At 39.4% G+C, this 21,707-nt stretch overlaps 3 protein-coding genes across 6 annotated transcripts in view; 2 read left to right on the top strand and 1 right to left on the bottom strand.

The window, feature by feature from the left end:
* p2rx3a (purinergic receptor P2X, ligand-gated ion channel, 3a) overlaps positions 1-6,466 on the top strand; it is a 9,014-nt gene extending 2,548 nt beyond the window's left edge. The window contains exons 7-12 of one of the 2 annotated variants that reach the window (XM_079631567.1): positions 265-406; positions 4,259-4,395; positions 4,477-4,570; positions 4,669-4,734; positions 4,823-4,900; positions 4,994-6,466. In XM_079631567.1, the coding sequence (XP_079487693.1) occupies positions 265-406; positions 4,259-4,395; positions 4,477-4,570; positions 4,669-4,734; positions 4,823-4,900; positions 4,994-5,110 (634 nt within the window). In that variant the 3' untranslated portion in view covers positions 5,111-6,466. The remainder of the gene's footprint in view (positions 1-264; positions 407-4,258; positions 4,396-4,476; positions 4,571-4,668; positions 4,735-4,822; positions 4,901-4,993) is intronic. The other variant, XM_079631566.1, reaches the window with a different exon arrangement.
* LOC307008600 (uncharacterized protein) lies at positions 6,336-16,060 on the bottom strand. Of its 2 annotated transcripts, XM_079631554.1 has the most exons (6): positions 13,238-13,389; positions 12,747-12,880; positions 12,414-12,490; positions 11,950-12,299; positions 11,610-11,837; positions 6,336-6,762 (listed from the first exon to the last, which is right to left on the bottom strand). In XM_079631554.1, the coding sequence occupies exons 1-6, from the start codon at positions 13,238-13,240 to the stop codon at positions 6,646-6,648; spliced, it is 909 nt and encodes a 302-aa protein (XP_079487680.1). In that variant the 5' UTR covers positions 13,241-13,389; the 3' UTR covers positions 6,336-6,645. The 2 variants fall into 2 exon arrangements, with proteins under 2 accessions (XP_079487680.1, XP_079487679.1); XM_079631553.1 differs by lacking the exon at positions 13,238-13,389 and adding an exon at positions 15,002-16,060 and having other exon boundaries at positions 11,950-12,490.
* Positions 15,142-21,586, top strand: rad9a (RAD9 checkpoint clamp component A). Of its 2 annotated transcripts, none has more exons than XM_079631569.1 (11): positions 15,142-15,277; positions 17,476-17,546; positions 17,643-17,765; positions 18,555-18,669; positions 19,116-19,215; positions 19,308-19,414; positions 19,494-19,597; positions 20,262-20,326; positions 20,887-20,994; positions 21,085-21,280; positions 21,377-21,586. In XM_079631569.1, the coding sequence occupies exons 1-11, from the start codon at positions 15,250-15,252 to the stop codon at positions 21,497-21,499; spliced, it is 1,140 nt and encodes a 379-aa protein (XP_079487695.1). In that variant the 5' UTR covers positions 15,142-15,249; the 3' UTR covers positions 21,500-21,586. The 2 variants fall into 2 exon arrangements, with proteins under 2 accessions (XP_079487695.1, XP_079487694.1); XM_079631568.1 differs by lacking the exon at positions 15,142-15,277 and adding an exon at positions 16,962-17,340.
* Positions 21,587-21,707: the final 121 nt, after the last annotated feature.

Genomic DNA, 21,707 nt, shown 5'->3' with positions numbered 1-21,707 from the left:
GACTGTGGGCCAAGTGATAGACTTATGTTCAATGACGTAAAAATAAAACAAATAATATGTTGACTGCACTGTTCATATTCAATTATTTATTCACCTTGTGATTAATGTCAATAATTGAATCAAAATGTTCATCAACAACCCTAAATGTATTGACAGCTCTAAATATAATTAATATAGTGCCCTTATGAAAGAAAGCCCAAATAATAACACTAACCTAATATTTCTTCAGATTACTGATGTGCTGTTTCTCTCTTACTTTCACAGAGGCAATTTCAATTCAAGCTTACCCCCGTCTTACCTTCAGAAATGTAATTTTGACTCAGAGCACGATCCGTCCTGTCCGATCTTCAAAGTGGGACATATCCTGAAACAACTCAATCAAAGTTTGGACAACATTACTAAGAAGGTCAACTCCGCTTTTCCTTTCATCTCTTCCTATTTTCAATTTATCAAAGAGATCAATTAAATCTTTTTGACTTCTGCCGGGTTTTTTTACACCAAAAGTTAATATGCCTTGTCTTGATCGGCATGGTGCTACACAACAGTCTTTGTGAGATGAATAAAGACTAATTAAACCGAATTAAAAATTCAAATATATAATTTGGGACGCACAATTATTAGCCTGAGAAAACCCTGACGAACTTCCGGCAAATTTGAGATTTGCTCTGCAAGTCCGTCTGGCCAAGAGCCCATTCAAGCCCATTTCCAATTTTTCCAAATCGAGGCACCAATCACAAACGTTGAGGCGGGCTTTACACAATGACGATCGCTCTGATTGGTTTTAGGTCTATCCAATTGCCCCCAGAGGCATTTGAGCGACGTCCGTTGGTGACGGCCCTTTGGAAATGGTTCTGTGAATGAACCTTCCCCAGATCCACTCTCACTTCTCTGGAGAAAGGTCTGGTATCAACCAGGCTACACAATTATAACAAAAAAACTGAAATCGCGATATAACGTAGTAATCGCGATATCACGTATTTCCATTCGAAGAAGAGTCTTTGTTATAATATATATTGCTAGTATTGTGGATTCTGGTGACTGTGGAGGGCATTTGAGTTTAGTAAACTCACTGTCATGTTCAGCAAACCTATTTGAGATGATTTGAGCTTTGTGACACGGTGCATTATCCTGCTGGAAGTAGCCATCAGAAGATGATACACCAGTCATAAAGGGATGGACATCAGCAACAATACTCAGGTTGGCTGTGGTGTTTAAATGATACTCAATTGGTAATAACAGGCCCAAAGTGTGCCAAGAAAATATCCCTCACACCATTACACCACCAGCAGCCTGAACCGCTGACACAAGGCAGGATGGATCCACGCTTTCATGTTGTTTACGCCAAAATCTGATCCTATCATCCGAATGTGACAGAGACTCATCAGACCAGGTTTTGAAACGTTTTTCAAATCGGCTATTCTCCAATTTTGGTGAAATTTTGGTGAAATCAGAATTGCCGCTCACTGGATATTTTCTCTTTTTCTGACCTTTCTCTGTAAACTCTAGAGATGGTTGTGCGTGAAAATCCCAGTAGATCAGCAATTTCTGAAATACTCAAACCAGCCCATCTGGCACCAACAACCATGCCACGTTCAAAGTCTCTTAAATCACCTTTCTTGCCCAATGTATTTATAAAATAAATCTAAATAAATCACAAAAAGATTTAATATTTTATCTAACTTTGCATGTCATGTGACCAGACACCAGACATCAAAATGTAAATGAGTTCGTTAAAGTATGTCTTTTAAATTTTTCATTTCATATTTATTTGTATAGCGCTTTTCACATACAGTTTCAAAAGCAGCTTTATAGAAAATTATTGAAATAATAACTTAAAGTTTAGGTCTTCTTTAAGTAAATATTTTAAGACTAAGGGTTTGGCTTACCAAAAAAAAATTGGGGAAACCCTGGTCTAGAGAAGAAGAGCCTCAGTTACAAAAGAACAGGGCTTATTAGAGAGCTCTGTAATTTAATTCTTACTAGTAACAATTTGTGGGAAAGCTAAAGCTTGTTGAGGTGGAGATGAAGGAGACAGGGGACGGAGAGTGACTGTGCAGCGCATGTCATTTATTCGGAGATTTCAAAAACAAAAATATATCACGAGAGCTTTTGAGCTGGAACTCAAACTTCTGTATGCAACACTTTAGCGTGACTTATACGTTCACAGCTCCTTTTCACTCGTCTCTCGACTGCGAAGTGCAAACACCTGTTAGTGTGATACATTCAGTTCCCCGCACTCGCTCTCCATCAGCAAACCATGCCCCTCTTCCACACAATTATTATTAGAGCTCTCCAATTCAATTATTTACAACTAGTAACAATTATTTTTTTAAAGTGCTCTCTAATTTAATTGTTAAAAGTAAGAATCGAATTATAGAGAGCTCTCTAATTTAATTCTTACAAGTAAAAAATAAATAACGACAAGTAACACTGGGAACTTGCCATAGTGCTGTAAGCCTTTCCCTTTCCCAGAAATCTTATAGCCTTCACTTCCCCATGGCTCAGGTTTGATGGTTGTTCCTTTATCCTTTAAAATTCATTTATTTTCTTTCATTTAGCTTTCTCTCTTCTGTCTGCTTTCTGTGTGGCAAACAGCCTCGTCGTTCTTCCTTTCTCCTTTCTCCAGCAACACCGTGAAATCTCGAAGCCCTTTATGGCAAACACTATTTTACTGTGTTGCTTTGCGCCCCTGAAGGAGAAAGGAAGAATGAAGAGGCTGAGCTGTTCTTTGCCACACTGAAAGCAGGCAGAAGCTAAATGAAAGAAAATAAATGAAGCAATGAAGGATAAAGGAACAACCATTAAACCTGAGCCATAGTGAAGTCTAGATCTCTGGTGAAGGAAAAGGCTTACAGCACCTGGTATTCCCAGGCGGTCTCCTATCCAAGTACTAACCAGGCCCGACTAGCTTCCGGGATCGGGCGAGATCAGGCGTGCACAGGGTGGTGTGGTCGTAAACGAACGACACAGCCAAAAGTGAGCTATTTAAAGAAGACACGCCGGCAGAGAGAAATACCCTTTTCCCCTCAAGTGTTAAAAATCTTCAAAAAAAAAATTCCCGCTTTAATTATAGTCAGCTCAGTTTGCTGAGTGACTTTATCCCCCGGTTTTACAGACAAGGCTTAAGACTATTGTCTCGGACTAAAATACACGTTTGAGCTTTTTTATCTGAAAGCAACTTGTACTAGCGTATCTTAAAATATCTCAGTTCAATTGTTTTGTCTCAAGATGCACACCAGTAATGTTTTTTTTTTTCCTAAGGCAGGTTTATAAACGCTAGCCTGGTTCTACCAGACTCTCGTACATTTAATTTGTACAGAGAGTCTGGCCTCTCTCCATTGACAAGCGTTAACTTCCTTGAAGGGTCCTCTGTTGAAGTTTAAAACCATTGGATCTGCCCAGAGCCACTCTGGATCTGCCATAACCAATCGCTAACGTTTGGTCGTGACGTATGACGACTCAAACTAGCGCACGACCTCAACGTCATCGTTCTCAGACACTCCCTCTGTTCGCTGATTGGACCGGTTAAAAATTGACTGGAGAAAACCCAAGAATACACTACAATCCCAGACGTAGTTCTGAAGGAAATTGAAAATTGAGCGGAAGCACGTAGGAGGGCGGAGCCAGGCTATATAAACGCTACTTAAATGTCCAAATTGAACTACGGCCCAATTCTGGCTTAAAGGGATAGTTCACCCAAAAATAACAATTCTGTCATCATTTACTCATCCTCATGTTGTTCCAAACCTGTATTGGTAATCAAAAACAGTTGCTGGTCCCCATTGACTTCCATAGTATTTTCTTTTCTTTCCAATGGCTACCGTCAACTGTTTGATTACCAACACTCCTTAAAAGATCTTCTTTTGTGTTCAACAGAAGAAAGAAACTCATTCAGGTTTGAAACGACATGAGGGTGAGTAAATAATGATGACAGTTTTCATTTTTGGGTGAACTGTCTCTCTTTAATCTAAGCCCAGTCTGTTAAGCCAGGCCTGTATCTTGCCATTCAGACTTTATTTCTCGCAATTACGAGTTTTAACTCGTCGTTTCTGACTCTTATTCTCAGAATTGTGAAGTGTAAATTCTTAAATTAAAAGTCATTTTTTATCCCGTGGCTGAAACAAACAAGCTTCCATACGCCTACTTATTTAGCCTTATAACAGTCGTGTGTAACCTGAGAGGGATGAATAGAAGAATCGAAACAGCTTGTCACGTGTAATATAATTACTGCCTGTTTTTTGTTTTGTTGTTTTGTCAGGGAGGAGAGATTGGAATTAGCATCAGCTGGAAGTGTAATCTTGACTATGATGAGGAGAACTGCAACCCCATGTACTTCTTCACACGCCTAGATGCTGTTTTTGAGAACAGCAAAGCCTCTAAAGGATATAACTTCAGGTATAGCACATGAACACACACGGCTGATCGTGGCCGTGCACCGGCTTTTCTGCAACTGCATCTTGTTTTTGTCTCTTCCAGGTTTGCTAAATACTATCACTCCGAAGATGGGACTGAGTATCGAACGCTTCATAAAGCTTTTGCCATCCACTTTGAAATAATGGTGTCTGGCAATGTAGGTATTTTGCACAGCCGCCCTATACGCTATATAAAGCAGCTTTTGTGACACAAATTTGGGCTTGTGTGTGTCTAACTTTGCGTATCTATCCCCAGGCGGGAAAGTTTAGCACTGTGCCATTTATGATCACTTTGGTCGCAGCATTCACTTCAGTGGGATTGGTAAGATTATTGTGACATACAAAGATTAATGCTGGCAACAACAACAACAACAACAACATACATATTTGACTGTTGTATATTTTTGCAGGCTACAGTGTTCTGTGACATCATCCTTCTCAACTTCCTTACAGGGGCGGACGAGTACAAAGCAAAGAAATTTGAAGAGGTGCCAGATTGTTTGTCTGACTTGAGTTTGCTTATGTAAGTATGCAGATAAAGTAGAGCGATATCTTATCTTTCACTATCCCTTTTATGACAGGTATCAGGCATTGTGCAGGAGTCAAATAGACCCTTCCAGAGTAGCCAGATGTCAATCAAAGCTTTGGGGAAGAGCTCAAATGACTCAGGGACCTTTTCTATTGGACGGCAGGAGTGAGTCACGCGGCTCGAACAAATCCATGAGACTTTCAAATAATTACTTATTTCTAGATTTTTAATTTATTTGCAGTTTCTTCAAGTAATGGTATAAATACCTTAGTTTGTTTTAAGTCTGTTCACCTTTAGGGCTGTTAATGCATTGAAGTGAAACTATTCTTCACTCAGCCTCAAACCATCAGAAAACACATATCTATACACTAGAGGTCAAATGTCTGTAAACACCAGCTCATTCTTTATCCTTATACTATTATTTTGCATTTTCGAATAATAATCAAGTCTATATCGGAATTATATGAAATAACACAAATGAGAGTTACGCAGAACTCAAAAATGTTAAACAATCAAAAATGTATTTTTTCTCATCTTATATTTGAGCTTGAAGAGTTTCCATGTTTGCTGGACACTTGTTGGCTGCTTTACAGTTTTTTTTAACATATTATTTTCTAAAGAAATTCACACGTTTTCACAATTTATATATGTATATATTATTAAGCATTTAACCCTTGTGCATCCTTATAGACATTTTTTCTTTTTGATCATTTATACACGTTAATGCCAACTGCATACATTTTGGCACAAGTGTGTACTCTTTTGGGAATTTTACCCTTATTTCCTTTAATAAATCTATTTTACACTAGGTACACAAAATAGTAACACTTAGGACCTTACGGTCAAAAATGACCCCATTGAAACCCATTAAAACTAAACAAATTAATCCCAGGGCCATTTAACTATAAAATGATGCAGTCTTTGTTAATAGGCTTTCATTCTGTTGGCAAGGCTTCAAAATTAAAATATTTAAAAATGTTCACCAGATGGTGCCATTTTCTCAGGTTTGGCCTATAAAGATAATTATCGCTTTATTCCTGTTCTCTGCTTCTGCTTGTTATAGAGCCAATTGGATAAAATTATTCATCAAATTAAACATCTATAACTTTTTGTTTCACTTCTTTAACTTTTGTTTTTACTTGACGGGTAGTCTACATTTACAAACAATACTTAAGCAGCAGCAAATGAAATGAAATGACAAACAAAGAACAGTAATTCATTATGTAACAGATAAAAATGATGATATGTGAGTATATACACTATCCTTTCAGAAGCTAAAGTGCATTCAGGATTCATGGATATTTTGTGTCCATGTGTTCAGCTGGATTTTCATTCTGTTGACTTGGAGATTATAAGTAATGTTAATCTTATAAAACGAATCACACAACGTCTTTACACATTAATGTGTTATTTTTATTACATTTAACTTTTATCTAAATTTTGTATTTAATGGCATATAAATAGCACTGGCATATCACAATCTCATTAAAATGATTTTTGTTTTCATAATAAATGCATTCATCATAATTGGCTGTTATTTGTGCTGTCTCGCCAGTCTTATACAGTTTATGTGAACTGCAGAATTTCAGGGGTGGAGTCAGATGCAAAGGGAGTTAAAATTTGTACTGTGCACTTTTGCCTTTTAAAGACACAGTCCACTTAGGGATTGAAGGCCGGGGAGAAGGCTCCTCTGGGCAATCATTATCAATCATCATCTTCATCATCATCATCGTTGTCATTCTCTGGCAAGTAGCTGGGCGGTAAGATGATGACCTCCTCCTCAGAGAATCGAACGCGTCGTTGAGTGTCTTCCATCCTCCTCTGGGAGACAAATAAAAAGAATAACATGATGTATTGTAATTGTAGACAATATGATTACAATTGAAATGATATAATGTTTATACGATGGATACATAAACTGAATCGCCTTTTGAAAAGACCAACAGTTGCAGGCCTGTTCATGCTGGACTATATATCTCAACTTAAAGGGATAGTTGACTTGTAAATGAAGATTCTGTCATCATCAATATTCACTCATCTCGCTATAAACTTGTCTGACTTTCTTCTGTGAAACACTAAAGGGGAATTTCTGAAGATATCTTGGCCACTCTCTTCAAAATAATGGTTATGGACTATGGCTGTCAAGCTCTGAAATGACCATTAATGGATCATAAAATTGGTCGATAGACTGTTCCGAGTCTTCGGAGGGCTTACAGCGGCTTTGCTCTCCTCGGTACATTCATGAGAGAAGAAGCAATATCATTATTTTAAAATCAATTAATTGATTGATCCAAGTCACAATCAATCCATTCTGAATAATTTGACTTACTGACTTCTGGTCGCAGCAGTTAATAGCGGCAGATTTTCAGTGAATAACTTACATTTTTGACATGTTCTTCATGTAAAGCTATCATATTATATCTCAGAATATAGTGCCCAGTACAATTATTCACAATTATTCACCCTTTCATGTTCCACAGAAGATAGAAACTCATACAGGTTTGAAACAACATGAGGACAAGTAGGATATGACAGTATATTCATGTTTATTTAAATGGTGAATCTGGTTAACAAGAAAAACTCTTTCGTGTACACCAGTATATCATGCTGAGTTATAAAGTAAAAAACAGCATCAATCATCCTTGCTGAATAAATGTACTAATTTCTTTTTAAATATTACTGCACCAAACCATTGAATGGTAATGTACATGCTTATTGAAAGTAATGACGATCGTCCTCATAGCAGTCTTGGTTGCTGATGTTACACATTAATCAAAAATTGTAGGAATTTTTTTGTAGTGACTCACATCGTAGCCTGTGTCACGAGACAAGCTAAAAATTCAGCACCACCCAACAATTAATGGCTCTAAAACTACAACCATCTCGACATAACAACACATGTGTGCGTCTGTAGTCTGTAATAACAAATGTTCACACCCCGCCTAAACCAACCTAACCAGGGGTTAACAATTCTCTGTTTAATCAAATGTACACCACAAAACTAAAGCAACTGAAGCTAAAGCAAATCCACTTTGCATGAACTTCCAAAGGATGAGGACTCTGGCTCGAATTGATACAGTAAGACCGATACTGTTTGTATTACTGTGTTTCAAGTGCTGAGGAAGATCCGGAGCTGAAATTCGGACACACAGCAACGTTTGGTTTCTAAAGTCGTAAGTGGTAGACCAATCACAACAAACTGGACCATCTGGTCAATCAGAGTAGAGTAGACCAATCACAACAGACTGGGCCATCTGACCAATCAGAGCAGAGTAGACCAATCACAACAGACTGGGCCATCTGACCAATCAGAGCAGAGTAGACCAATCACAACAGACTGGGCCATCTGACCAATCAGAGCAGAGTAGACTAATCACAACAGACTGGACCATCTGACCAATCAGAGTAGAGTAGACCAATCACAACAGACTGGACCATCTGACCAATCAGAGTAGAGTAGACCAATCACAACAGACTGAGTCATCTGACCAATCAGAGTAGAGTAGACCAATCACAACAGACTGGGCCATCTGATCAATCAGAGCAGAGTAGACCAATCACAACAGACTGGACCATCTGACCAATCAGAGTAGAGTAGACCAATCACAACAGACTGAGCCATCTGACCAATCAGAGTAGAGTAGACCAATCACAACAGACTGGGCCATCTGACCAATCAGAGCAGAGTAGACCAATCACAACAGACTGGACCATCTGACCAATCAGAGTAGAGTAGACCAATCACAACAGACTGAGCCATCTGACCAATCAGAGTAGAGTAGACTAATCACAACAGACTGAGCCATTTGACCAATCAGAGCAGAGCAGAGTAGACCAATCACAACAGACTGGACCATCTGACCAATCAGATTAGAGTAGACCAATCACAACAGACTGAGCCATCTGACCAATCAGAGTAGAGTAGACCAATCACAACAGACTGGGCCATCTGACCAATCAGAGTAGAGTAGACCAATCACAACAGACTGGGCCATTTGACCAATCAGAGCAGAGTAGACCAATCACAACAGACTGAGCCATCTGACCAATCAGAGTAGAGTAGTCCAATCACAACAGACTGGGCCATCTGACCAATCAGAGCAGAGTAGACCAATCACAACAGACTGAGCCATCTGACCAATCAGAGTAGAGTAGTCCAATCACAACAGACTGGGCCATCTGACCAATCAGAGTAGAGTAGACCAATCACAACAGACTGGGCCATTTGACCAATCAGAGTAGAGTAGTCCAATCACAACAGACTGGGCCATCTGACCAATCAGAGTAGAGTAGACTAATCACAACAGACTGGACCATCTGACCAATCAGAGTAGAGTAGTCCAATCACAACAGACTGGGCCATCTGACCAATCAGAGCAGAGTAGACCAATCACAACAGACTGGACCATCTGACCAATCAGAGTAGAGTAGACCAATCACAACAGACTGGGCCATTTGACCAATCAGAGCAGAGTAGACCAATCACAACAGACTGAGCCATCTGACCAATCAGAGTAGAGTAGTCCAATCACAACAGACTGGGCCATCTGACCAATCAGAGCAGAGTAGACCAATCACAACAGACTGAGCCATCTGACCAATCAGAGTAGAGTAGTCCAATCACAACAGACTGGGCCATCTGATCAATCAGAGCAGAGTAGACTAATCACAACAGACTGGACCATCTGACCAATCAGAGTAGAGTAGTCCAATCACAACAGACTGGGCCATCTGATCAATCAGAGTAGAGTAGACCAATCACAACAGACTGGGGCATCTGACCAATCAGAGTAGAGTAGACCAATCACAACAGACTGGGCCATCTGACCAATCAGAGTAGAGTAGACCAATCACAACAGACTGGGCCATTTGACCAATCAGAGCAGAGTAGACCAATCACAACAGACTGAGCCATCTGACCAATCAGAGTAGAGTAGTCCAATCACAACAGACTGGGCCATCTGACCAATCAGAGCAGAGTAGACCAATCACAACAGACTGAGCCATCTGACCAATCAGAGTAGAGTAGACCAATCACAACAGACTGGGCCATTTGACCAATCAGAGCAGAGTAGACCAATCACAACAGACTGAGCCATCTGACCAATCAGAGTAGAGTAGTCCAATCACAACAGACTGGGCCATCTGATCAATCAGAGCAGAGTAGACCAATCACAACAGACTGGACCATCTGACCAATCAGATTAGAGTAGACCAATCACAACAGACTGAGTCATTTGACCAATCAGAGCAGAGTAGACCAATCACAACAGACTGGGCCATCTGACCAATCAGATTAGAGTAGACCAATCACAACAGACTGAGTCATTTGACCAATCAGAGCAGAGTAGACCAATCACAACAGACTGAGCCATCTGACCAATCAGAGTAGAGTAGTCCAATCACAACAGACTGGGCCATCTGACCAATCAGAGCAGAGTAGTCCAATCACAACAGACTGGGCCATCTGACCAATCAAAGCAGAGTAGTCCAATCACAACAGACTGGGCCATCTGACCAATCAGAGCAAAGTAGTCCAATCACAACAGACTGGGCCATCTGACCAATCAGAGCAGAGTAGTCCAATCACAACAGACTGGGCCATCTGACCAATCAGAGCAAAGTAGTCCAATCACAACAGACTGGGCCATCTGACCAATCAGAGCAGAGTAGTCCAATCACAACAGACTGGGCCATCTGACCAATCAGAGCAGAGTAGTCTAGTCACAACAGACTGGGCCATCTGACCAATCAGAGCAGAGTAGGCTCTCGGAAAGGAGGGGTTTAGAGAGACTGATCCTTTATCTAATCGTTTCAGACACTGTGAGAAAAGAGCTGATGCTGCAATGTATATTATGAGAAAATTAAGTGTTTTTGACCTTGGATGCATGTAAACGTTTTGAAGGAGACCTCCAAAACAAAATAAGGAACCTTTAAAATAGCATAATATCAACCATATCACCCTGTAGCCCAAGACTGGTTGCCCACTGAAGCTAAGCGGGGCTGAGCCTGGTCAGTAGCTGGATGGGAGACCTCCTGAGAAAACCAGGTTGCTGCTGGAAGAGGTGTTAGTGAGGCCAGCAGGGGGCGCTCACCCTGTGGTCTGTGTGGGTCCTAACGCCCCAGTATAGTGATGGGGACACTATACTGTCAAAGAGCACTGTCCTTCGGATGAGACATAAAACCGAGGTCCTGACTCTGTGGTCATTTAAAATCTCATGTCACTTCTTGTAAAGAGTAGGGGTGTAACCCCGGTGTCCTGGCCACATTCCACCCATCATTTACATTTAGCAGTTAGAATAGAGAAGAAAGTGTTAGTATTACTGGATCAAGTGCTGCCGACCATCAGCTCTTGCCAACCATGGCCTCCTAATAATCCCCATCCATTGAATTGGCTCTATCACTCTCTCTCCTCTCCCCACCTATAGCTGGTGTGTAGTGAGCGCACTGGCGCCGTTGTACTGTGGCTGCCGTCGAATCATCCAAGTGGATGCTGCACACTGGTGGTGGTTGAGGAGAGATCCCTGATATGATTGTAAAGCGCTTTGGGTGTACAGTAGTACATATGAAAGCGCTATATAAATGCCTCATTCATTCATTCATAATAGGGGCACTTTAAAACTGGCTTATTGAATGCATATTTTCTTCTGTCATGTAGTAAATCATACCTTTTTGACCACAGTCTCCGAAGATACAGAAGACACTGAGATGGAGTCCATCAGCGAGTTGAGTGAAGGCGCGGGTGAGTCTGAAGTCTCTGTGGCCATGAAAGAGCTGCTGTGGTCCTCGTCCTCCATGTCTTGTGTTGTGTGTTCAAAAGGATCTCTCCTTTTTGTCCAATGCTCTCTTTTACGGCTCAGAGATCCATATGATTTAATGGATGACCTGCCCATTGGCTGAGAGAAAAGAAGGAAAAGAAATAAGAAAGCATTAACATATATTCTAACATGTTGCTAATTACTAACAACCTAATAAATCAATGTTGTTTCTTAATGTTTATACTTTCACCTTAATGAATGAAAGGTCCATGAGAGGTATGAAATCCTCCGTCCCACCTTGGTTGGGGTCAGGTACTTGACTAGACATCAGTTGTGGATCGCTATGCTCAGTTGCCGTTGATTCGTTCGGATCAAGCAGGGAAAACTGTGATTGTTCATTTGATTCCTCACTGTGGTGAGATTCACTGAGTTTCAGATTGCCGTTTTGTAACCCGTTTGTAAACGGGTCAGAAGTTTGTAATGGATTTGTGGTGAGATCGGTAACATGTGAGGAAGGACCACTCATCTGGGACATCTCGGTTTGGTTGTAAACAGGTTTACCGGAGGCCAAGCTCCCAGAGAGCGAAGGTTTACTCATACCTAAATGGGAATCGGTTGTGTAATTTTGAGTCCATTTACTGATCCGGTGTTCTTCACGTGATTGGTTGATATTAATCTGTGGCTCGTTTGATTGGTCCTGCGTGGTGCAGTTACCTGAGAGAAACTGAGCCCACTCCGTCCCGCTGAAGATCTCCTCCATTAAATTAGAAGTAGTGCCAAATGAGAAATGGCTGTCACCGAGAAGAAGGATGAAAGATAGGAGTTGAAAGACAAATACATCCAATGAAAACCACCTCAACCAGGATTTAATAGGTGCACCTTTACTCTGAATAACTCATATTTTCTTGTGTTTTCATTATTTTAGCCCTTACTGGTTCACACATTCTTTCTTGATGAGACAGGAGTTTTACAAGAAAAAGATAGTGATTCATGGATCAGACCCGTGGAATGATAACTATGTCTGCTGCATATTTCTAATGTGTTTACCTCATGTAGCTTAGCGAAGCAGGGCCATCTTCATCCAGTGCTCTGTTGATCGGTTCATAATGGATATCTGTAGTCTCAGTGGGTGCCGTATAGTTGTTCACATAGATGGGCCCCGATAACGACGAGAGATTACTCTGAATATAAGCAGAAAGGACAAGTGTTTTAAAGGGGTGGTTGATTATGATTTCACTTTTCTATCTTTAGTTAGTGTGTAATGTTGCTGTTCGAGCATAAACAACATCTGCAAAGTTACAACGCTCAAAGTTCAAAGCAAAGGGAGATATTTGCTTTTAAAGAAATAGCTTTTTAAGGACTACAACAAACAGCCAGTAGGGACTACATGACATTCCTGCCGGGTTAGTGACATCACCAACCCTAGAATGTGCATAAACCCCGCCCCCTGAACACAATTTATAGATTATCAAGACAGATTATGCTAATCAATGACTAGAAGATAACTACACATAAACTACATAAATTCATCAACTAACCATTCAGAAATGTCCTGTTGCTTCTACATGTTGTCATTTCTTGAGTCTCTCCATCATTGTCTGACTCTGGTTTGAACATAAAAGGCTAAAAGTTTTTGACATTTTCAGTGCATGTCTGTATGAGTGCAATCTGTTGAAGCTCCGCCCTCTGTGCAGGGAGCAGCAGCTCATTTGCATTTAAAGGAACATACACAAAACGGTGCTCACCCCCAAAAAGTGACAATTTTAACATGTTATATAAAATATCTGTGGGGTATTTTGAGCTAAACTTCACATAAACACTCTGATGACATCAAAGACTTATTTTATATCTTGTGAAAAGGGCATTATACCACCCCTTTAAAATAATTCTAGATTTTGCATGGTGCTTGTGCTTGCCCAGAAAACGTCTCTGCCATGATTCTGAATTGTTTGGACGACTGATTACTGGAACATTGCAATGTGGTTGCTTAGGCAGTTTGAGTGGTTTTTCGCACATTGTTATGCAGTTGCTAAGACATTGTTAGATGGTAGTTAAGCCATTCCGTGTGGTTTTTAGCACATTGTAGTTCAGTTGCTAGGTGGTTGCAAAGACTTTTTGTAACACCTGCCAATTCTTGCCAAGAAAATTGACCAAAACCCAGGAAACTGTTTTTGCAAAAACAGGCAGTTATGATAACACAATTTTAGATACCAGCGAAAAGTTCACAATTCTCTATTGCAATTTCGATACCACAGCTAAAACTACTAGCCTAATATAAATTTGAAACATTATTAAAGACAAGTAACAGTAGTTGTAGAGTACAGTAACAGTAGAGACACTGAATAAAGTGATCACATGTAAAATAACAGTGGATAGTCTGCATTGCATAATTTAAACAGATTAATCATTATTAAAGTTACAAAAGTTATTCAGTCAAGGACAGTGATTTTTTTCTTTGTCCATTGTTGTTTGATTAACATAATAAAACAGACAGCAGCAGAAATATTAGGCTGCTGTCACTTTAAGATATAATACACTGATACAGCCACACATCTACTCTTCCATCTACTATTTACGTTCACTTAAGATATAACCGACTATGTTTACTGGGACACTCTCCGAGACGGATATTTAAAAAAATTATTTGGGAATTTGTGCATTCAAGCGCAAGGCATGAAAGAGAGCTTGAGCTCAGTATTTCCGCGCTGTCTGAGACGCGGCTTTCTGTGTGCGCTTCAGATGTGCGCGCGCACAAAACTTCCCACACAGCATGCAAGTAACGAATTGAGTTTCATTTTGCGCCTTTTTACGCTTGAATAGTTAAATTGCCAAGGCTTAAACTTTTTTGACAACGCAGCACTGGCCCGTCAACTGTCGTTCACGTTTGTTTACTTTGTTCACAACATTGCATTGTCAGCCAACTGGCGATTTACACAATTTCTGTTGCTAAGGCATTCTGAGTGGTTTTTTAGCACACTGTTATGCAGTTGCTAGGTGGTTGCTATACTGACACAATTTCATAATTTTCAGAACAGTTTCCAAACAGACTGCACTGGTCATACTACCGGCTGGACGCTCAAGCTAAGTGTTTCTATGTTTTATTTTTTCCAAATTATTAATTATACTTTTTTTTAACTAAAAATTAAAACGAAAGTATCCCAACAACAGTCGTGAATTCTAAATTAGGATAGTTTGCAGTGTTTGGTTCAGTGTAGCCTAATTTTGCAAGCTCCTCTAATAGACAAAGAACCAGTACAAAACTGGCTTTGACAGTATTAAACCCAGCGGACACAAATACTCACTTGTACTTCATTCTGCGCTAGTCTTTCTCCATCATCTCTTTGTCTGGTCATTGTGCTTCTGTGTCTCTCTCTCCATCTCTCTTTCACATTCTGAGCCCACCTTTTAGCTCCCCCCCACTTCTTCTTACTTGTCTTTGCCGGTTTTCCTGATTGCTCGTGAGGTCTGATGCCTTCAATTTTCTCATTCACAGCAACCCAGCTCCATGTGCCACTTTGACCCTTGACCTCTGGTTTTTCCACCACTGAAGATGATGATGTCAGTGTTGGAGCTAAAAGGTCAGGGGGGTTTCGGAAGGATTCTGTTTTGTATAACGGTGGCACATTTGAGCTGGTGTTCCCTTCCAGAGAAAATTGTTGCATCTTCTCTGGCCTGGGCATCTGATCGTCTCCGACCCAGGAAGTGACATCATCGGACGTAAAGCGATTGTGTTCCCCCCACATTAATGGTGGCCGTTTTGGTTTAGTAGAGAATCCCGAGTTGTGTTTACTGATCCTTTTGACGGGTTGCTTAGGAGTCAATGCACCCCCAAAATGAGAAGATTGTTGAGTCCGTGGATTCGCCCTCCTATTCCAAACTGAGGTGCTTCCATCTTGCTCGTTTCCAAACGGATGGACTGTTGTTTTAGACGAATCCTCCGCTGTTTCATACAGACTACATGTTTGCATATCAGCATGTGATCTACTGTTGGTCTCAGTGTTTAGCTGTAATTTCTGAAGCATAGATTCCAGTAAGGCATGAGTCTCTGAAACAGGGTTCAACTCCTCCATTGGGCTCTCCGTTACCACATGCGCACACATGAGTAGAGCCAACTCACAGATAGTGGCTAGATGTACACAATAAAGCTGACTCACTCTAGGCGCTCAACTTTCACCCATGCTGGACAATTCCACAGATCCTTCATTTATATCCTCATGTTAGTCCAAACAAGTGTTTATTTCCATCCGTCATTCAGCTCCCCTTGTTTTTCATCCCCCTTGTTAGCTCTCTAAATCTTTTCTTGATTTCTGAAATCTTGCAAAAGGAAAGAGTGTTATGAATAATAGTTCAAGACAGAAAGAGAGGAAATAGGTGTGTCCAACACCCAGATGGACAGGTAAGACGAGTGTGTCAGGATGAAACTTTTTGTATTTTTGTCACTCCCTCTGACCAGCCGCTGAATGACAGAGACACTACGTCTTAAACCCTTGACAACATTTTTATGTCACATTTTTATGACACTATGAAGTCACTGCTTCAGCAAGTGGAGCGATTTCATTTCATTTGTCACCTCTTTTCTTTTAAGCAGCCAACATACTGCAATTCTCTGATGCAAAATCACTGGTTTTATTATAACACTAATTGTAATAATGGTATTTAGCTAGATTGCTGTAGATTTATATAACTATAAATATTTATATATCTATAAAGTAAAATACAATAAAGTATATACAATGGAAGAACTACGGTAACATAAATCAAAACTAGGCTATAAGAAATGAATTATGTAAAATAATGCAACATGTTGATTTAAATACTTCCAACGACAGATTAACAAGGGGGTCAAACTAAATTTTGCTGAGGGAAAAAAAGAAAATATGCCTCAAACAAAAATACGTTTTTTTAACTTCCACTAAAACACACATAGCTCAGGCTCAAAATGCAATAGTCAATGTTCACGATGCAGCATGTGCCCTAACATATAATAGACCTAAGGTCTTCAGTTTTTCTAGTGCACTATGTTTGTGATCCTCTTTTTATGCTTTACCATAGGATATAATCTGGCTGTTATGCAGCTGTTACAATAACTGTAGATGAGAACGACCAGCTGTTTATTTATATTCTTATTTAAACTAATCATAAAGTATTATGATTAATATTAATTTATATTAATTTAACTTTAAGCGGATTCTGCAGAACCTGTTTTTGATGTTTTGACCAGTTTCCTTACGCAATTTTATGCTCATGTTGGTTGGAAACTTCTATTTTGTTGGGCGCTTTGTTATGACGCAAACACCTGTTTCTGATACCTCCCTCTGATTGGCTAGAGCAGAAAATACGCGCCACATGTCGGATTCGAAGTAAACAAGTTCTTGAATTATACACTTCTAACAAGTTTACCGTTGTCCGAATTATGTACTTTATATTATGCGATAACAGATAGCAGCTCTTAAACTTATCATTACGATCAATTTCTTGCGTTATAAGAGCCACTGGCGTCATGTGGCCGGTTCCGTGATCCGACAAATACACCAGCTTGAGCCGGAGGAAAATTAATGTAAATAATTTATGTTGTTTAAAAATAATATTGTTGACAAGCTAAATATAATGGATTGTGTTGCAACCGGAGGAAACGTGAAAGGTAATAACTGAAGCCGTTCACACAGGACGAGACGTGTTTTTCAAAATTATAATAAAATTAAACTTAAAATGCTACTTCCCCTGCTCTATAAAATGGCTTTATGAACAGTTTAGTCATGCACACTTTTTTTTGTAGTTTTAGCAAAAGCCATACATTCGCTGTCAAGAATCGGAGAGGAGCTGTATTTGGAGCCTGTGGAGGATGGGGTAACTTTGTTTGTTTCCAGTGTTTATGATTGTGTGTTTATGTTAGACTAATGTGAGCTGTTGAAGTAATGTGACTTGTGTGTTCTGTGTTTTTAGTTGGCCCTTCGGTCGGTCAACTCTTCCCGGTCAGCCTTTGCCTGCTTCCTGCTGTCTCCTCTCTTCTTCCAGAAATATCAGGCTCCTTCAGACCAGAGCTTTCGCTGCAAAATACCCATCAAGGTGACACTTCCTGTTCTGCTCATTCCATCTCTGCAGTTCCTCTATATTTCGGGAACTAAATACTTGTCAATGCATCACGTATACACTATAATGTGTCTATTAAAGTCGACATGAAACCGATTGCTATAGCGTTTTATCCCCTATTGTTACATATATCCAAGTAAAATAAGTAAAATGTAGGGCGGAGCTTGATTTTGCCCGTGGGGAATTGATTGGATGGTTGTGGTTTGCTATTGGTCGATCTGATGTAAGTGACAGTTTGTCCCGCCCTCGCACCAGTTAACGCATCATCAGAGATGTTTCTTCAAGATGTTTCTTATTTTAAAGGGTCACCCTCATGTCGTTGCAAACCCACAAGACTTTCTTTGATCTTCGAAATACAAATGAAGATCTTTTTTATTAAATCTGAGAGATTTCTGTCCCTCCATTGGCAGCTACACAACTACTACTTTGACGCTTCAAAAAGTTCAAAAAGAGATTGTAAAACTAATCCATATGAATTGAGTGGTTTATTCCAAAATGTCTGCAGAGACTCGACTGCTTTATATGATGAACAGATTGAATTTAGTCTTTTATTCACATACAAACATTCATCAACTCACACATCAGTTGTGGTAAACGGAAGCTCAAGCATATTTGGTTGATGTGCGAGAACCAATGAGGTTCATTCTCGTGTTACACATCACTTTTGAGCTTCCGCAAGAACCAATGAGGATCATTCTCGTGTTACGCATCACGTTTGAGCTTCAGAATCTAAAATCTTCTTGTTGTCTTTTTCTTGTTCTTCAGAGTGTTCAGGCTGTGTTCAAGTCCCTGTCGTCTCTGGATCGCTCCGTAGAAAAGTGCCGTATTCAGTTGAACAGTGAAAAGAGTCGGTTGACCATAACTCTGCACTGTAAACACGGTAAAAACAACATTGTTACATGCTTTTTGTTAGTAGGATTAAATGTAAATTATATCATCACAAATCTCTCTATATAAAGTTGAATATATAAATTATTTATATCCAACTTATCCACATACATACAGTAGACTCACATAAAGCACAGCAAATCTCAACTGCTTGATTGCTTGTATCATTGCAAAATGTAAACTATATTATCACCAATCTTTAATCTGCTAAATGCGACTTTAAGGCATATATAGATATTAAACTACTATACACATTAACATCATGATTTTCTGTAAAGCCACATTGAACGAATGTGTATTGTGCAAAGCGCTATACTAATACATTTTACTTGTCTATAGCACACAAATACATTTTATTTCATAATTAACTTGTTACAAATCTTGCATTGAAATGGGATGTTTTACAGTACGATCAACTAAACTGTGTGTTTGTTACAGGGCTCTTGAAAACACATAATTTGTCCTTTCAGGACTGCGAGAGTTTACAGGCCGTGTTCGATAAAGAAAGCTGTGCAAACGTGCTACAAGCTCAACCCAGGTTCACATTCATCTTAATACCTCGATATTAATATCAACCCATTTGCAGTGCCTTTCCGAGCGTGTTTAATGATGTTGTCTTGTTTACTGTAGGCTGATGGTGGACACAGTTCTGCATTTCCCTCCATCTCAGGAGGAGGTGACTCTGTCAGTGAGCAGTGATCGAGTGTGGCTCAGGAACCACGTCGAGGATGACGCAGGTATCAGTGGTTTCAGTCTTCATTCTGCTGCTGCGCAGAAAACAAATCAAATCAAGTCAAAAGCTTTTTCCTCTCTCAGACCCACGGGCAATGATGACTGAACTGTGTTTGAGCTCGGAGGAGTTTGATCATTTTGCCATCAGCACTCAGACCAGCATCACCTTCTGCCTCAAAGAGCTCAGGGTGAGTGTGAGACATTCACATATACAAACACAAAGATAGGTCTCAAAGAAAACACACATCTAGCACAGTGTGACTTATTTCTGTAAACGTAATAATCACTGCAATAATGATCCAACTTAAGCACTCTTAAGCATTTGCCTATTTAATTTCAAACGGCAACTTTTTTTTTGGCCGGGCAGTGAATATTATAGTATGCTTTGTCTATTGTTGTTGTTCTGATGTTTTTAAGAAAGTTTGTAAGGTAACCTTGAGTGTCGTAAAAGGGGCTTATAAATAAAATGTATTATTATTTCTTATTATAATTATTTATAATTTTTTTTCCCTTTTCTTAAATTTTTTTTGAAGGTTGAATTGTGAGATTTATAATTTTATAAAATATGTGTTAAATTGTCATTATCATTTTTATGGTTTAGCGTTTTACCTTAAAACTGCCCTTGACCTACATCCACTTACATTTTTTTAAATGAGTTTTTAATTGCCCTGATTAATCATGCACAAGAAGAAAAGGTACATTTGTTATAGTAAAAAACTTGATTGGTGTCAAATTTAATGTTTGATTTTGTCTTTTTTGTTTTTCCTCAACGTATTTAACCTTGATATTGCCATTGAAATAGCAATAGAATGCTATAGAATTACTTTTTTTGTCTCTCTGGTTTTCCATCAGGGTTTGCTTGTATTTGCTGAGTCATCTGGTCTTCCAATCTCTGTGTATTTTGATGAGCCAGGCAGGTTAGTTTATATTTGCTCATGAATGAGCCCAAATTCAGGTTTTGTCCACTTTATTTAGTTTTTAATTTTCAAAATTAAATATTTATTTTAAAAAATGATATGTACACTACCATTGAAAAGTTTCAAATATTATTACAATGTAAAATAACGGTTTTATTTTTATATTTATATATTAATATTTGTAATTATATGTAGTGTATTCCAAAGCTGCATTTTCAGCATCATTACTCCAGTCTTCAGTGTCACATGATCCTTCAGAAATCATTATAATATGATGATTTGCTGCTCAAGAAACATTATTATCAATGTTGTATTGTTATCAACATTGTTGTGGAATTATTTTTTTCAGGATTATTTAATGAAAAGAAAGTGCAAAAGAACAGCACTTATTTGAAATAGAAATCTTTTGTAACATTATAAATGTTTAATTTAGTGTCCTTGCTGAATAAAATAATTAATTGTAAAAATATTACTGAGCTCAAACTTTTAAACGGTAGTGTGTATGTTTAAAAATGGTATCTCCGTGTATTCTCACCTGTGTGTATGTGATTGTGTTTAAGTCCAGTAATCCTGAGTGTAATGGACAGTGTTCTGGAGGCTAATTTTGTCCTCGCTACACTGTCAGAGGACTCGCATCCAAAGAACCACGGCAAATCCAACACAAAACAGTACGTCAAATCATGAAATATGGAATATAATCAATCCTATAAACGCTAGATTCATTTCTATTTTGGTACTTTAATCGGTTTCCCCCTCAGCCCTGATACCGAGCAACCACCAGACGACTTCATGAATGACGACATGGACTCATTTCTCATCGCCATGGAAACCAGCGAACTTCCTGGACCGTCACATGCACCCACATCCCCCCCGCACCCCACCAATAACAGAAAGCACCCAGCCAGCGAAGAGGAGCAGGAGGAAGCACTTGCAGAAGGACCTCCCAACAAAAAGGTACTGCAATCTTTTAAATGAAACGTTTGTTTAAAAAGCATAAAACCTAATGCCCATATCTAACTGATAATTCATCCCTGCCTTCTTTTCTTTCAGTTTTGTTCACTTTTCTTCGGTTCAGTTCTGCCCACGCAGTCTCAGCTGACCAATCAGACGATACAGAGCCAGGAAGTGCTCGCGAGCGACAGTGAAGACGAAAATCAGGCAGAAACATCATAACCACCCCATCGATTGAACTCAGAAGTGAACGATGTGGAAAGAGACTCCCACACGCAACCTCACAAAGACTGCTGAAGACATTTACACACACACTTCTCCTCCTGATTTTATTTTTCTATCAAAATAATAATGGGTTTAAACCAAGAGATGAAGCAGTGAATATAACAAGCCACGTCAAATCATTGCACAGCTCACATTAAAACATCTC

This window comes from Phoxinus phoxinus (genome assembly GCF_949152265.1).
Source record: "Phoxinus phoxinus genome assembly, chromosome: 12".
Classification (NCBI taxonomy): domain Eukaryota; kingdom Metazoa; phylum Chordata; class Actinopteri; order Cypriniformes; family Leuciscidae; genus Phoxinus; species Phoxinus phoxinus.
This window is presented reverse-complemented; position numbering and strand designations above follow the sequence as displayed.